The following is a 15,134-nucleotide window of genomic DNA, read 5'->3' on the forward strand; positions in this document are numbered from 1 at the left end:
ATTTCATTTAAGAAAAAAGTCAGCAGTATATCAGAAACATAAAAACAATATAAACTTTGCGTCAGATCTTACCCTGGGCATGACGTCGTTCAGCTTGCCCGAGTAAGACAAGATGTCGGATTTCCCGCTAGTTGTTATGGCCGAGGTGTAGTGCATTTTCTTGGAGCTCTGCTTGGAGTCAAACAGAGACATGACCACCTTGGTGGGCAACCCAAGCAGGTTATGGTTGTTAGGGCTGATAGTCCAGACAGCATAGGCTGAAGTCTTCAGGTCAGTCTGTGGAACATGAAGAGGTTTCCGCTTCATCAAAAAACACCACGTGAAAGTGGTGGCAGTCTTCAAGCTGGGGAAAGACAGGCGATGACTGTCTTTGGTGTTAACCATAGACACAGATGTGGTCAGTTTCACCTGACCACCGTGAAAGCTGGAGGGCCTAATAGGAGATTTGGCAAGAGTCCATCTCTGTTCCTCAGCTTTCTCTTGGGGTTTCAGAGTGTTGTTAGCTGGCATGGAGGTGCCCTGGCTACCAGTTGTATTATTAAGGGCAGGGCCTGCCACTTCATGAATAACAGTGCTTGTGTCTTTATTCAGCCCAGCACTGTCAGGTGACATGGGCTTAACGTCATCAGTAGCCTGTGAGTCCTTCTCCCCATCGGTTTTAACCTGCGGCAGAGGTGGGGCCTCAGTTTCAATGGGACTGTCCACTGGTTCAGTTGTGCAAACCTGCCTAACAAGTGTAAACTTCCGCTGTCTGGTAACCTCTGACATGTTAGAATTAAGATAATTGACCGATCTGCCGTCAGTTAGACAGGCCACGCCATGCTCATCCTTAGCCCGTTTTTGGTGCTTTTCCATGTAGATGTCCAAGCTGTTGGCAGGTGACAGCATTCGTTTACTTGAAGCAGTGGGTTCCTGCTGTGGGCATAGAGTCACTGAAGACAGTTTCTTTGTGCAATGTAAATACCCAAGAGAAGGTGCTTGTTCACCAGTATGGTTATGAGTGCTAACTGTTTGAGTCCTGTCCGTCTTTGTTGTTGGTACAGCATGACTATCACTCTCTACACTGTGAGTGGATGAGAGACTATTTTTATTGGACACAGAGGGAGCAGGGTGCATCTGCTCGTGAGTGATGAGGATCTGTGGCAATGGTATAACACCTGCTTGGTTCTGACCAAATGGGTCCCTTTGGTGTTCACCTGACAAAACGACAGTCTGTGTCTTAATCTCAGAGGCCTGTTGATTGGGTTGACTAACGTATACGTTTTGGAGTACGTCTGACGTGCTCAAGATTGGATTAGCAATAGGTATTGTTAAAATTGGCAAGGCTGTCTGCGTGCCCTGTGTGCTGGAGAATGAAAATGTTTGGCTTGCTCTCAGAGTGGGACACTGCAGTTGGTATTTGGGCACAAAACTTCTTTCTTTCTTTTCTTCAGAGGTGGCTGGTTTGTTTTGGACATTCTCACGACAAACTACGATCTGGCTCAGAGGTGGTTGCATCTTTTGGCATATTTGAACCCTTGATGTTTGATGCCAAGGGTGTGGAAGGCCATGGACTTGAGGCTGCTGAATTAGGCTACCCAAATGAATGCTTTGCACGATCTGCTCATTCTTTTGCAAGGGTGCTTCTCCAGTGTGCAGGATGAAAGGCTGAGCCACGTTGCGCCTATTGGCAATGTGAATCTGCTGGGATCTATTCTGAGTTAAAGAGCTAACATTCGTAATGGGAGGTTTATCTAGAGGAATGACAGCTTTCCGAACAGGTTGCTGACTCTCGAGGCCTATCTTTAAAGACATTTGGGGAACTAATGGCCCCCGCCTCCTTTCAATAAGTGGCACCTGGGAAACTTGAGGGATTTGTCCACTTTTTGGCTGGCCAGCAGGTGACAGAGATCTGCTGGGGGATACGTTGCCACAGTCAAAGGACTTGCTACGGTAGTCGCATGAAATCTCCACAGATGGTTGAGTACAAGTGATCTGTTCAGATGCGGCACGCCTCATCATACCAGGCACACCAAGGGTGTTGAAGGCTATTGGCAAACCTTTCGGCTCTGGAACTTTGCTGACACACTCCCCTCTGGAAGGACTCTCTGACCTAGATGGCTCATCTCTGTCAAAAGAGGCAGAGATGCTGGAACAACGAGAAAGACTACTCTCCCTGCTGAGGCTTCGCGAGAGGCTGGACTCAAAACTGGATTCACCAGAGGAGTGATCCATTTGAGCGAGACGAATTCTTTTCTTTTTCGGCGGAAGTTTCTCTGCTGGTACCTTTGACAAGCTCTCACTTCTCGGAGGCCAGCTGAACTGATCTGCAGGCTTATCCGATGGCTCAGTAGTCTGCGTTTCATGTTCTCTGTCGGGCTCCTCTGTGACCAGAATCTCAGGAACTTGGATGTTATTTTGACGAACCAGACGAGACTGATGGACAGGAGTAGTGTTGTCACCAACTGCTGCTACTGCGCCATCAGTGCATTGTTCCTTCCTTTGTTTTCCATAGTCAGCATTCTTGGGTTGGGACATTTTTTCATGGTAGCTGTCAGCTGAGACATTTGCTATTGCATCAGTTTTGAGTTTGTTGAGGGGATCCTTCTCCAAAATATCAACAGGAGAGGCCCTGTCAATAGATTCAGTTTCAAATGAATTGGGTCTGCTGAGAGAGTTGGTGTGTCTGATGACGGAAGTACCACTGCCTTGCCTTTGCAATTCTCCTTTAGGAGAAGTGCTGATCTGGGTCTCTCGTATTGGTGACAGTCTGGAATCCGAAGTATTAATACTTCTAGCTAACAGCTGAATCTGAGGTAGCTTTGACTGATTGTTTTTGGGCTGTATGTCTACTATTACAGCATGCTGAGAAATAGTCTGACTTGCCAAAGCTGTCGGTAGCTCAAAACTAACCGAACAAGGTGGAATGGTGTCAGTCGGAGATTGATCGTCCTCATCTCCAACACTTTTCATTTTCCTTCTCTTCCTAATTGATGTCTGTTGATCAAGTATTCCTGCGCCACTAGTTGATCTAGGGACTGTGGGCTGCATTATGTTAACGTGAAAAACATCTTGATCCGTTTCTTTAACCGTGATTGACTTGTTTTTTGGACCATGAAGCTCAGAGCAATAGAATTTCTTGTGAGTTTCAAAATTTTCTAACTTTCTGTACCGATTACGACACGTTTCACACTCGTACATCGTGCCTTTGTTCTGCTGAGGCTTTCTGTTTCTGTCCTGACTATGCTCAAAAGATCTGCTTCTTTGCATCAGCTCAGTGGAACTGCTTTGACCATGATAGCCCTCATCCATGGAGCGAACAGTAGGGAGGCCATGTCCCTCACTTGTGGTAAAGTCTTCCACTGCTGCTTGTCTGACTAAGGTACGAGAATGTATTGCTGGATTTGGAGTTGATGGGGCTGATGAAAATACTTCATCATTAAACGAACTCATCTTGTCATCAAATGACTGACAAATTCGCAGAGGGTGGGGGATGGGGGCAACATTAAGGGGAACAGCAGAGTGTCCTGGTGTAGTAGGCATAGAGTTACTTCTTGTTATTGGCAAACAATCCATTGGTGGGTATTGAGAAGGTACAGAGAGAAGAAATACTGGCTTTGATTTATCTGTAGGCGTAAATGGGGACTTGGGAATGTCTGAGCTGGAACTTGACCTTCTTCCTATTGGTTTAAGATCAAATTGAAATGAGTCTTTAAATATGTATGATTTAGGAGAGTCTATGCTGCCTCTCCTTGAGAGAGATGTCCTCCTTGGCTTTACACTGTCCAGCTGCTTGTTGTCAACTACTGCCTCATTATCGGATATCAACTTTGAAATTCGTTCTTCCAGAGAGAGTGCTTTGGCTTCTAATGGTGGACGCATCTGTCCTTCTGTGGCTCGTGGCTTTTGCTCAGCTGCTACATGCATTACTGTGGCAGCCACAGGAGGGACATTGGGAAGGGTATTCTTGGCAATGTCAATGTCCACTGGTGGAGTTATCTTAACAAAGGGGCTGGGTGGACTCATTGCCTGGTCAGCACTTTCAGAACGCGAGAAGTAGCCAGAATCTGTACTTCCTAAACTGCGAGGGCTTAGTAGACACTTGACCTGCTGCTGTTGGGAAAAGTCTGTTGCTTGTTGCCTCTGAAGCTGAGCATGTCCACCTAACAGTGGAGACTTGCAATGTTGGTCTTCATCTTCACTCACAGTATCTAGTGAAGGATTTGTACCATCCACCTCTTTAAGAGATGACAGGACTGTGATGCTTGATCTCATATTAGCAGTCTGGAACTCTCGTTGCCGTTGTGCAGCCGCTTGCTCAGGTGCTGCGCATGTGACTCTCGGGCTATCTGCCCTCAGAGGGGAGACATTGACAGGGTATACAACAACTTTTGGAAGTGCAGCTGTGACTTTGGGCTCATGCGTCCTCTGACCTGGGGCTGCTTTAATTGACTCAAACACAGCCGATGAGTCTGCTTCCCCATGGCTTGCTTGGGTTGTACCTACACTCTGTAAACTATTTTCAGACATAGCTGCCACACTACTCTGTGACGAGTCAGGGTCCAGGTCTGCAGTGCTACCATCCTCGTCACTGTCCCCACTCTCCTCTGCCTCTGAATGTGTTCCTAGGGCTTTGTCTGATTCTTGAGAGAGTGAGCCACCTCCAGATTCAGAGCGTGCAATGAGACCCAGTTTTATAGCATGAGCATGTGATTTCTTATGCTTGTACAAGTTGCTCTTGGTTTTGAATGAGAAGCCACAAGTTACACAGGGGTATGGTCTTTCCCCTGTGTGAGACCTGATGTGTTTGAGCAGCACGCTGGGTTTTGCACATGCCCGACTGCAGTATTCACAAACATACTTTCCAGGCTTCTTAGGCTTTTGGTCCTTGGAAACCTGATCAGCGCCAAAATTCATTACAGAGGTCATCTGAACTTGGTTGCTGCAAGGTGTAACTGGGACCTGAATGGTGCTGGGAACACTTGCTGAGAGGGACTGGCATGTGTGCACAACAGGTGGTTGGCTTTGTGGCAAAGCATTGGAGCCTGAGGGAACAGGTGCATGTGTTATAGTTGATGGTCCAGTATTAAAGCTCATGTGCAAGCTATTCTTTTCTGGCATAAAATGCGGTGTAGCAAGCCGAGAGGACTGCATGGGAGTACCCTGTGTAGATGTCTGCACATTTCCCTGTAGTGGTGCTGCAATGCCAATACAGTTGCCTTGCTTGTCAATATAATAAGTCTGCATATGGGAAGCTGAGTTCTGAAGACCAATATTGACAGCTGGCATTGTTGTTAATTCACAACTAGATTGAGCATTAAGGGTGGAAGCTGGTTTTCCAATGGCTGCGACCTGCAAGGAGTTTTTCTTCTCGGCCAGTGTACTAAAGTCAGGCTCCATTGCCTTAAGTAGAACATCAAGTGGAGCACTGCTGTGGTAAGGATCTCCCTCAAAGCTGGGCTCTCTGCTCTCGCTGTCTTTGGACTGAGACACTTTAGTCAATGAGCCCTTCTCACCAGCAATGGGCTCAAGTGATGGTGGCCTGGAAGTCGTTTCTTCCTGCTTCAGCCTGTCAGCGTCGGTGGAAGGTGACCCCTTGTGAGGGGATGTCGCAACTGGTTGGGCATATTGTGGGTCTCTTTTCTCACTGGGGGATGTTGATGGATTGTGGGAAGGACTGTTGGAGGAGGAGCAGCAAGAAGAAGGTGTAGTTTCCTTGGACGCTGCTTCGTGAAGCGCAGTTTCAGATGTTTTCAACTGCAGGGGCTTCTTCACCGGTGATTTCGGAATTTTCTCGAGCCGATTCTCTGTAACAACCTTTTTTCTCTTTAGGCCATTTATGTTATCTGCATTTCTCCGACTGCTTTCAGATATCCCTGTGGGAGAAGGAGACAGAAAAGCACAGTTGGTACAACAACACCATCTTTCTCTAAACTTTCCCCAACACCCGACCATATGAGCAGAGTGAGCTCAAAAGGCCCCTCTGAGAAAATCATTTCTAAATGTGTTAAATTGTTTAGAGAGTGCAGATAATTCTAGCATAGTATATATCAAACATTTTATACAATTAGTTATTTGGTGCGTATTTTCAAATTAGTAAAATAGTAGAGAAGTCTGAGCAACCAATACCCAAAGCTATGGCAGTTGTGTTTTTTGAACTAGTCAATTATATAACTGTCATTTAAACATTAGTAACATTACTTTAACAGAGTTTAGCATGTGAAGGAAAACAATGGGTGCAGTTTATTTCCCAAATAATCAATAAACATTTGATTTTTCGCTACCAATTTCTTGTTAAGCATTTTTACGTCTAATTTCTATATTTGTCAGTTGCTTTATAACCTTTTTCTGCAAACATTATATTTCTTTCTTCGATTAAAAAGCAAACAAGTATTATTTAAGTTACTACAGTATTTGCCTCCTATTATACTACCTTTATTTGATTCCTTACTCACTTATATTTTCCATATAAACTGTGCAAACTCTGGTCCCCTTAGAGGTTTACACTTTCTGCACCCCTAATAAAAAACACTCAACACTCAGACTGAATCAAAACTAATACTTATGTTTGAATTGCTTTGTTATAGAGCCATGCGGTCATTCTGGAAACCAGTGACGACCGTACAATTATAGTGCAAAACAATTACATTATTGATGTTTAACATGCATAACTGTTACATAAAGCAAAACACTGAAGTGTAGCTTAAAGATACAGAGCATAACCTTTCACATTCAATTTCTGTAAAGCTTTCACTAAAGCTTAACCCATGTCATTGTAATTTATTGTTTTTATCAATAGCTTCTTTTGTTGAAATTGGATGGGGATATATTTGTATAATTTAGACAAATCACCCTTAGTTGTGTTTTATTTGCTGTGTGACTAATACCACAGAGGCCCACGCTTCATTATATAAGAGAGTCGACGTACGGAGGCTTGGCTGATCAGAAAATACAACCGCTTTCAAAACTGCATTCCAACAATAAAGCAGCTCTGTTTTTAAAAAAGGGCACACCCATACCATGCAGTCCCATAATTTGTCGAGTGGCGATTCAGCCGTGTGTTTTTTCAGGACATGTTGCATAAGATCAGCAGTGCCCCGTCACAGTTTCCTGGCCTGTGTAGGTATTTCCCAAGATGAGGTCACGGTTCCCTCAAGGTCTCCAGTGTAAGTAGATTGAGGAACGCCTTGTCTTTACATAAGTGAATCCATTCTCCGACACAAACATGCAAACGTTTGAAAGCTGCACACAACCAATGTGACACACACTCTCAAAGCAAACCCTGTGACTTTCAATAGCTCGCCTCACAGAGAAACACATTTGTATCAACTGCTGGTGAAAGACATGGGAAAAGGATTAGTTCCTCAAACCCACAACTAGGACAAGTCTGTAAAAGAGATTCCATGACTTCACCAAGACTTTTCCATCATAACAAAAAAGGCACTTTGCAAACAAACAACATTTGTCACTGTCTATCTTCAGCTTTAACTTAGAAAAACGTGTGAAGGCTTATCGCCGGATAAAAATAAAATTCAACCGATCAACAAATTCTGTCTGTTCTGATGTCATTTTCCTCCCCTCTCTAATTATTCGCTACCTGTATGAAGCTTGGTGATTTTTATATACACAATAGAGACAGTGGCCGAATGATCCACGTGGGAAAGAGCTTCTGACAGAATTATGGTCTTTTTAAAAGGTGCTGGTCAAAGGGATTAACCCTTGACCGGCACACACGGACATCAGTACCTGCTGTACCTTGAGATATTCTTATTTGTACTCTATTTAGTGTCTCCACCCAATCTCGATCACAGTAGATGATTCCATCAAAGCGTGCATGTCCCGCGAATAAGATGGGCGTTTTTTTAAAAAGAAAATGCCGCGGTGATGAGTTAAACTCGGCTCAAACAGAGACCATGAAGCCACTTCGGCTCGAAACAAACCGGCTTTTCTATTTGAATGTAGTTACAATGAATGAAGAAAATGCTCCTCATGTGTTGTTATAATGCCATTGTTGTTGTGTCACTGTTGTAAAATATTCACTCTGCAGAGGCCAAATAAACTTGTATATTGCAAATAGTTTTACTGAAGGAGTACAAATAAACGTGGTGGCTGCTGCAAAGATCCAGATGACTCACAGCAACTAGTTACCAAATATTATCACTAACTCCACATAGTGTAAATATACCATTCTGAATAAATCAATCAGTAATGGAGTGTCATTAAATTACAGCTAAATAAAAGGAAAAACAAATACTGCAACGACAAACCAGTGAATTTTATTTATTTTGAGCTTTCAGTGAAAAACCCAAAGCAGGCATTTTATTCATTTTAAACTAGCAAAAAACAAACAAAAAAAACTACAAAAGCAAACTGCCATTCAAATGAAAGAGAAGAGATTTTACCCATTTTGTATTAAAAACATAAATAGTTGTTTTCATTCATAGTCTTGATAAAAACACCTCTTACCTTTCTGTGAGGCTTTGGGGTCTTTGAGCTCTTTCTGTGCCTCTTCGATTTTATCTGCAAGACAAGAACAGAAACATTTTCAGCCCAAATGCACACGGACTCTCGCTGTGCGGCGGAAGGCAGTGCAGAATGTCACTAATGGATACTGGGGGTGCTTCCCACACGGCTGTAGCGGGACGAAGGTCCTTCAAATGAAAAACAGATATTCTTCCATAGCTGAGAGAGAGAGAAAGAGAGACAGAGAAAAGAGAGAGAGACAGAGAGAAGAGAGAGAGAGAGCAAGCACACTATTCCATTATGGAAACTACTGTAATTATGAAGGAGGGCAAGCCCTGAGTGCACACACAATAACACAACCATGCAAGCACACCCACTTACAGAAATAACCGCGTTGAGTATGTATGGTACGCGGGGTTAAGTTTGCAAACAAGTCAATGTGGTGGGTTCGTTCTCATCATCACGGAGCGAGCGCTAACCCACGGGCCAATTAGCATATTTAAAGACCATTGACACCCCTCTGGGAAGCTGTTCTATACGTCACACTCATCACCCACAATGCAGCAGGTGAAGAACCTGTTTCTGCACAAGCATATGGATGTGTGGGAGGTGACGCGGTATTAACTTTGTGTTACTGTAATCAATATTAATTACATACGCTGGCTCAGCGTGGCGTGAATGGCTTATACACAGTGGAATAGAGGGAATCGCCACCACAGGCTGTGGGAGTGTGTACATCGTGAGTGTGCACTTGCATGTCCGAGGCTCATTCGATTCAGTTTTTTATAAAAAAAAAAAAAAGTTTTTAGTTTACAGGCTGAATTGTGACTGATACAAATATACGTATATGAAAATAACATTTCAGTGCAAAACTCTCATTTTAACGGTTTGTTTTTCTTATTAGTTGAGGGAAATCTGAAGCTTTTTTTTGTTGTATTTTCTATTTCTCTCTCTACTTTCTATTATGTGAAACATATTCTGGGCTGTGATCACCACAAGGCAGTTTTGTTTACTGTAAATTGCAGTAATCGGTTTGTGCAGCAACGTGTGGATGTGCAAAGGGCCCAAAAGCAACGAGGAAATGAGTTCAAACCAATCTGCTTTTTTGAGTGTGTAAAGAGTAAAAGCAGAAAACAGTGAGCATTTCACAAGTTGGTACTAGATGGAAAAAATAAACCCTCCGTAGCTCCTGTGCACGACATTACTGTGCGAGACGAATCCTCGAGGACCAATGGTAACTATTATTTTCCTAGATTGCACAGATGTTAATGGGAGGGTGAAGGAGGGCGTTCTTCTATGGTTCCCAAAAATCGCAGCGCTATGCCGGGAACAGGAGGAGGAGGAGGAGGGGGGACACGAGCGGGCCACAGAAGAGGTCAGTGGATTATGTCATCATATGTGTGTGTGTGTGCATGTGTGTGTGTTACTAGAGTCACACCCTTCTCCATCTCAGTTTCTGTATCCCAGGCACACGCCACGGATTACATAACGCGTCCCCACCCCTCCCTGTGCTGCTGTGGAGCAAAACAAAGGCACCCTGCCAGCAGAAACACAGCAACCGAGGCTCATGAGGAGAGAGGGCAGAGCGTTTGTGTGTGTGTGTGTGTGTCTTTGACAGAGAGGTATGCGTTTGTGTGTCTGGATCTATTAACATATGAATGGCCATGTGAACGCCCTCCTACAAAAAGGAACCGGGTAGGTTGTGTTTTCCTGGCGGCGACACAGAGAGGATCCCGTAGCTTCCCTCGCGGCTCGACCTCACAGCTTCCTCGAGCAAACGTCTGTTATTGCAAAACCAATTTTGGATAATACATGCTTATTTTTAGTGGTTACAAGATTTAGAGGTAGATTTCTTTTTGCGAGCATATGCTTCATTGTTTGCGCCGCCCTGATACACGTGTCTCGTATTAGACCGCACTGGCAAACCGAGGCGCAAGTGATTACTGCCCAACAAAAATCGTATTAGTGGTTGCGTATGGTAGGAGAGACCATACAGTGGAAGCTGTTAAAGACCGGGTTGCATTTCTTACATAACAAGCCACAGAGAAGACCCCTCGTGCTGAATGAAGTGAAGCTCTGGAGCACGGAAAAGAACAGGAAACACCCAAATCAGTGGAAAGGGACAAGGCAGCGCTGGCCTCAAAAAATATTCCATGCACAGCGGCCGAGTTATTAAGACAGCAGGGAATGATTACAGGGTCGTTCATATTTCCCTCATTATGGCTGTTGGGGTTGCCGAGGTGGTGACATTGCACTACTTGTTTTACTGTGAGGCTTCGAGACCGTCATCATGCCGTCTGAAAATCGGTGTAATTGTCAAGTAACTGCAGGGAAAACAATGGGACGTACACACACATGCTGCCGGTGATGAAAACCAGAGCACGTTAATGAAAACATGAAACTCGAAATCTGTGGGGAAACACAGTTTGAGGGTTCTAAACACACAAAGAGGACCCCCTTAAGACCAACTGTGTGGTCTTAAACAAAACAGAAGGAAATGAACAATACTGTGCTTTACATTCTGCAGACAGAGTCACGCTGTAATTGTTGTTCAAGCCAATAAATGTCAATTCAAAATGAAAATTCACCAAGAATCTACAAACCACATTGAGTTGTTGTTTTTTAAAGTGGGCTGTAAGCAAAGAGCATGTGAAGCATCTGACCGTCCTTCATAGTTCAGTAGAAGATGAGTCAATACACCTGAACATGTGGCTGTGATATTACATCTTCATCTACAGCTGACACGTCTTGTTTAGCCATCTTTCCCTCCTTTAACTACCCACTGAACTCCCTGATAACTCTCCTAACGCGGCGCTGTTTGACCGCGGTCCTGCAAATGTGGGGCCGGTATGGCCGATCAAATCTGAAATGCAGAGCGAGGTTTGGGGACTTGTGATCTTTGATCCGAGCAACGTGACGCCGTGGCGGGAGGCTATGTCAATTAAGCGGGAGTTTGTGGGCCTCCTCCATGGTCGCTGTCATGACAACCGCAAAATCTTTAATGCAACACCCCCCCACCCCCTCCCAGCATCTTCCAGCCCGCTCCTCTTTCTGCGTTGTCGACTGGGAAATGTGATTATCTGCGCCCGGAGGGGCCACAGTGACGTCACCACACAGGAAAACGTGCACGCTTTTCAGTCCCGACGCCCGCCTGATGTATTCACAGCCCGTCAGCTGTGTGGGGGGGGGGGGGGGGGGGGGGGGAAGAGAGAGCCCATCTCAACTCCATTAAGGCATCTGACAGACAATTATCAGTGAAGACGTGGCCGCGGACACATGCTAATTAGCTGGAGCGCCGGCTCGCCTCTAAATGGAAAATGGACCCAATAAACTCCTGTGTGGAGCTAGACCCCCGCCTGTCTAATGAATAACAATGTTACATTACAGCAAAGTGGCAACCTCCACCCACACGGAGCAGCCACGGCACAGCTGCACCGGACCCCCCTGCCTGTTGGCCGACAAATAACCACCAGGCTCCACACGCCCCCCCCCCCCCCCCCTCCCTCCCTCCCTCCCTCCCTCCCTCCCTCCCTCCATCCATCACTGCCAGCCTGCAGCACATCCATATTTGGCTCGACAGCCTGCCCTGCTGGGCCTCCACATGCCAAATGGCGGGCATCAACGGCAGCTTTTCACAGAGTCCATATGCACGGCGTTCACGTCTTTCACATGGCCCCGACGGCTCGGCTCTCCCTATATGTAAGATCTGCGTGTGGGGCGGAGGGGACAAGTTGTTTTGCGAAAAAACAGCATCTGTGAGGGTTTCGGTGTCATCAGTATGCGTGACACCCCACCAGTATACCAGCAACAAGCCAGAGCAATGCCAGTAGGCAGGCGTCCACGAGCGATCGTGACGTAAATGCTGCCGCAGATCCCTTTATCTCGCCACAGTTAATATTTCAGGACAAAACGGCAGAGCGAGTGTTCAAAGGTGGGAGTCGTGCGCCTGCTAGTGTGAAGCAAACTGTCGATTCGAGACAACGTACAGCGATAGCAGATTGACGTCTGGGTGCACCGCCAGCTGGATGTGGAAGCGCACAGTGTGGCAAAGCAAACAAATGCAGTGTTCGGAGAGAGGAAGAAGATGAGGAGGATGAGATGCCTCAGCAGGCTGAAGATGACGAGATGGGAGTCGGCAGCTGCCCCCTTCTTCCCCGTCACTGTGTGGGAGGGAGATGGAGATTATGTAACTGGAGCACCTCCACCAGCCCGCCGTACACGTCCCGGCCGCGTGCAGACGCACACACGTCAAACACACCCTCGCAGTGGCCGATGCGTTCCTGCAACGATCACCGACAGTTCTCAGTAAACAACGGCGGACGTGAACGTACAGCTGAGACGATAAGTCGATTATTCAGCACCTATTGTGATATTCCATCAATTGTTGAAGTCGTTCTAGAAGGAAAGAAAGCAGACATTCCCTGGTTACTGCGTGTCTTCGTCTTATGCGATAGTGAACCGATTATCTCTGTGGTTTCAGACTGCTGGTCGGATAAAAATGAGTGTGACTTCACCGTGCTCAAGCCGTTTTCTGATATTGTGCAGATGTACGGATAGTAAAAATAAATGTTAATTGCAACGGAGGTTTTGAAGCATTTGTTCAGACAGAACAAGCGATCTGAAGATCTCATGTTGAGCTCTGGGAACTTGTGATGGGCATTTTTATAGACCAACCAATCTATTAATTATAGTGCTATAGGCTTCTCCTGTATAATTACATCAGTATCACTCCCTGAAGAAAAATGCTAAACAGGCTTCATATGACGATAACTCTATTATTAAACCTCTCCTATTATAATCACAACAACAGCTGGGCGACGCATGAGCTTAGCAGAATTCCCTGTCACCTTTCAAGGGAAGTGTGTTGATTGTATTTTTTTCCCCTCTCCTGCGGCCTGCGGGAGGAGACGCAGCCTTTCCGCCGTCCTCAGCTGATCCACGCAATAAGCGTCCATAAGAGTCACTGTCAGCATCTGACACGCTCTCTATCGTCACGGAAACGCCGGCACAGAGAGACGGCCTCGGGGGAGACGAGCCGGTCTGAAAGCAGAGCTCAGACTGAGAGACTCACAAGTGCTACAGGAAGCACTCCCAGACGATGATGCGGAGCGGAGGAATCCCCCTCCATCCCGAGAGTGTCCCGTTACCCTGCAGTCCATCATCATCATCAGCTGGCTCAGGAGGGGAGCGCAAAGTGACTTCCCTCCCTCTCCTGCCTCACATTAGCCGGGCCGAGAGCCGAGAGGCTTGCTCTATCAAATGTAATCGACGCGAAAATGGACAGAGACGGAGAAGATGGAGAAAGCGGGTGTGGAGGCACAGATGGAGCAGGAAATCGAGCCTCGAGACGACCGGAATGTGCTCATAGTGGGGCTTAAACGAGGACATTTTAAAACAAATGAATTTCTTACAGTTGTTATAATGTTCAAATGTTCAGCCTCCTCGCCTCCTAGTTTTCTGACAGCAATAATATCTGCTGCAGCAAAATGGCTTCACGCGGGTTTGTTTGTAGCTGGTTTCAAAAGAACAGCTTCCAGACAGGTGAGCCAACAAAACAGTCGTTCATTTAGGCTATTTGAATGAAGTGACTGAAAGGTTAGGAAAGTATTTCATCCATTAGTAATTTATCAGGAAAACCCACCTCATTTGAAGACATCGTCTTGGACTTTGTCTGAATAAAATGTTACAAAATAATGAAAAATGCATTTTATAATTTCTCGAAGTCCAAAGAGACGTCTTTAAACTTCTTTCTTTTGTCTCATCAACAGTCCAAAAACAACTACATATTCAGCTTGAGAGACCGAAACCATATTTGCTCGATAAGTTACTTGAAACCATTATTAGATTTCCAAAATAGCAAATGTTGGACTTGCGCTGGCAGGCTGTAAGGATTGTTCTTGATCGTTGGAGGAGTCACACAAAGCTTGTTTTTGATGAATTATTAACGATCAATGACGGACATTCACTCTTTTGAATCTTTAATTTCTAAGATTAATAATTTACCACGGGACGTTTTATGAAGTCTGGTCTCATTTATTTTTGACGCATGTAAAGAGAGAAACATAACAGAATGAAATATTCCTATATCGTTTATGGAATAAAACATTTTTAACTGTATTTCATTGACATGTTCTCAGACATTTCACAATTAAGAAAATGAAAAACATACAAAGAATCATGATTATATTTAAGCGAGATACACGCAGGTATTGTACACCAGAATTATTCTAAGGCGATACGTGTCCTTCAACACAGATAAAGAGTAACAAGGGAACAGGAAGAGGAAGAGGAGGGTTTGGTGTATCGGAAAACAAAGCCTAAAACAAAGCATTCAAGCAAGTCCTGCTCTCTGCAGCCTGGAGATCAGCTGCTGACTGCTGAGCATCAAGAGGGAGGGAGGGAGGGAGGCAGCGGTCGAGCCTCCCTCAACTGGTGGAGATGTTTAATGAGAATGATGGAGCAGGTAAAAAAAAGAACACACCGCCCTGACTAGAGCTTCGGGCGGGCGACCTTAATAATGTACGTCTATAAAAAGAAGAAGAAATGCTGATCTTGTACACAAACGCACACAAGATGTTCAGCCATAAGCAGAAATGTGGATTTACTTGTTCCAGTTGCCCGTCCCGTTTTCTAAAATAACAGCAATTATTAAAGGACACATACTCATTACTCCTGCGCTCGTAATACTTCGG

The 15,134-nt window shown here is 45.2% G+C and overlaps 1 protein-coding gene across 5 annotated transcripts in view; it reads right to left on the minus strand.

Annotated features, from left to right (window-relative positions):
• Positions 1-15,134, minus strand: part of hivep1 (HIVEP zinc finger 1) — a 49,623-nt gene that overhangs the window by 4,493 nt on the left and 29,996 nt on the right. For all 5 annotated transcript variants that reach the window (XM_076105649.1, XM_076105645.1, XM_076105648.1 and 2 more), the window contains 2 exons: positions 8,446-8,499; positions 73-5,855 (listed from right to left, as the gene is read on the minus strand). In XM_076105649.1, coding sequence (XP_075961764.1) covers positions 73-5,855; positions 8,446-8,499 — 5,837 coding nt within the window. The remainder of the gene's footprint in view (positions 1-72; positions 5,856-8,445; positions 8,500-15,134) is intronic.

Source organism: Anarhichas minor, unplaced genomic scaffold (assembly GCF_050575085.1).
Source record: "Anarhichas minor isolate MPS153535 unplaced genomic scaffold, ASM5057508v1 ptg000033l, whole genome shotgun sequence".
Classification (NCBI taxonomy): Eukaryota; Metazoa; Chordata; class Actinopteri; order Perciformes; family Anarhichadidae; genus Anarhichas; species Anarhichas minor.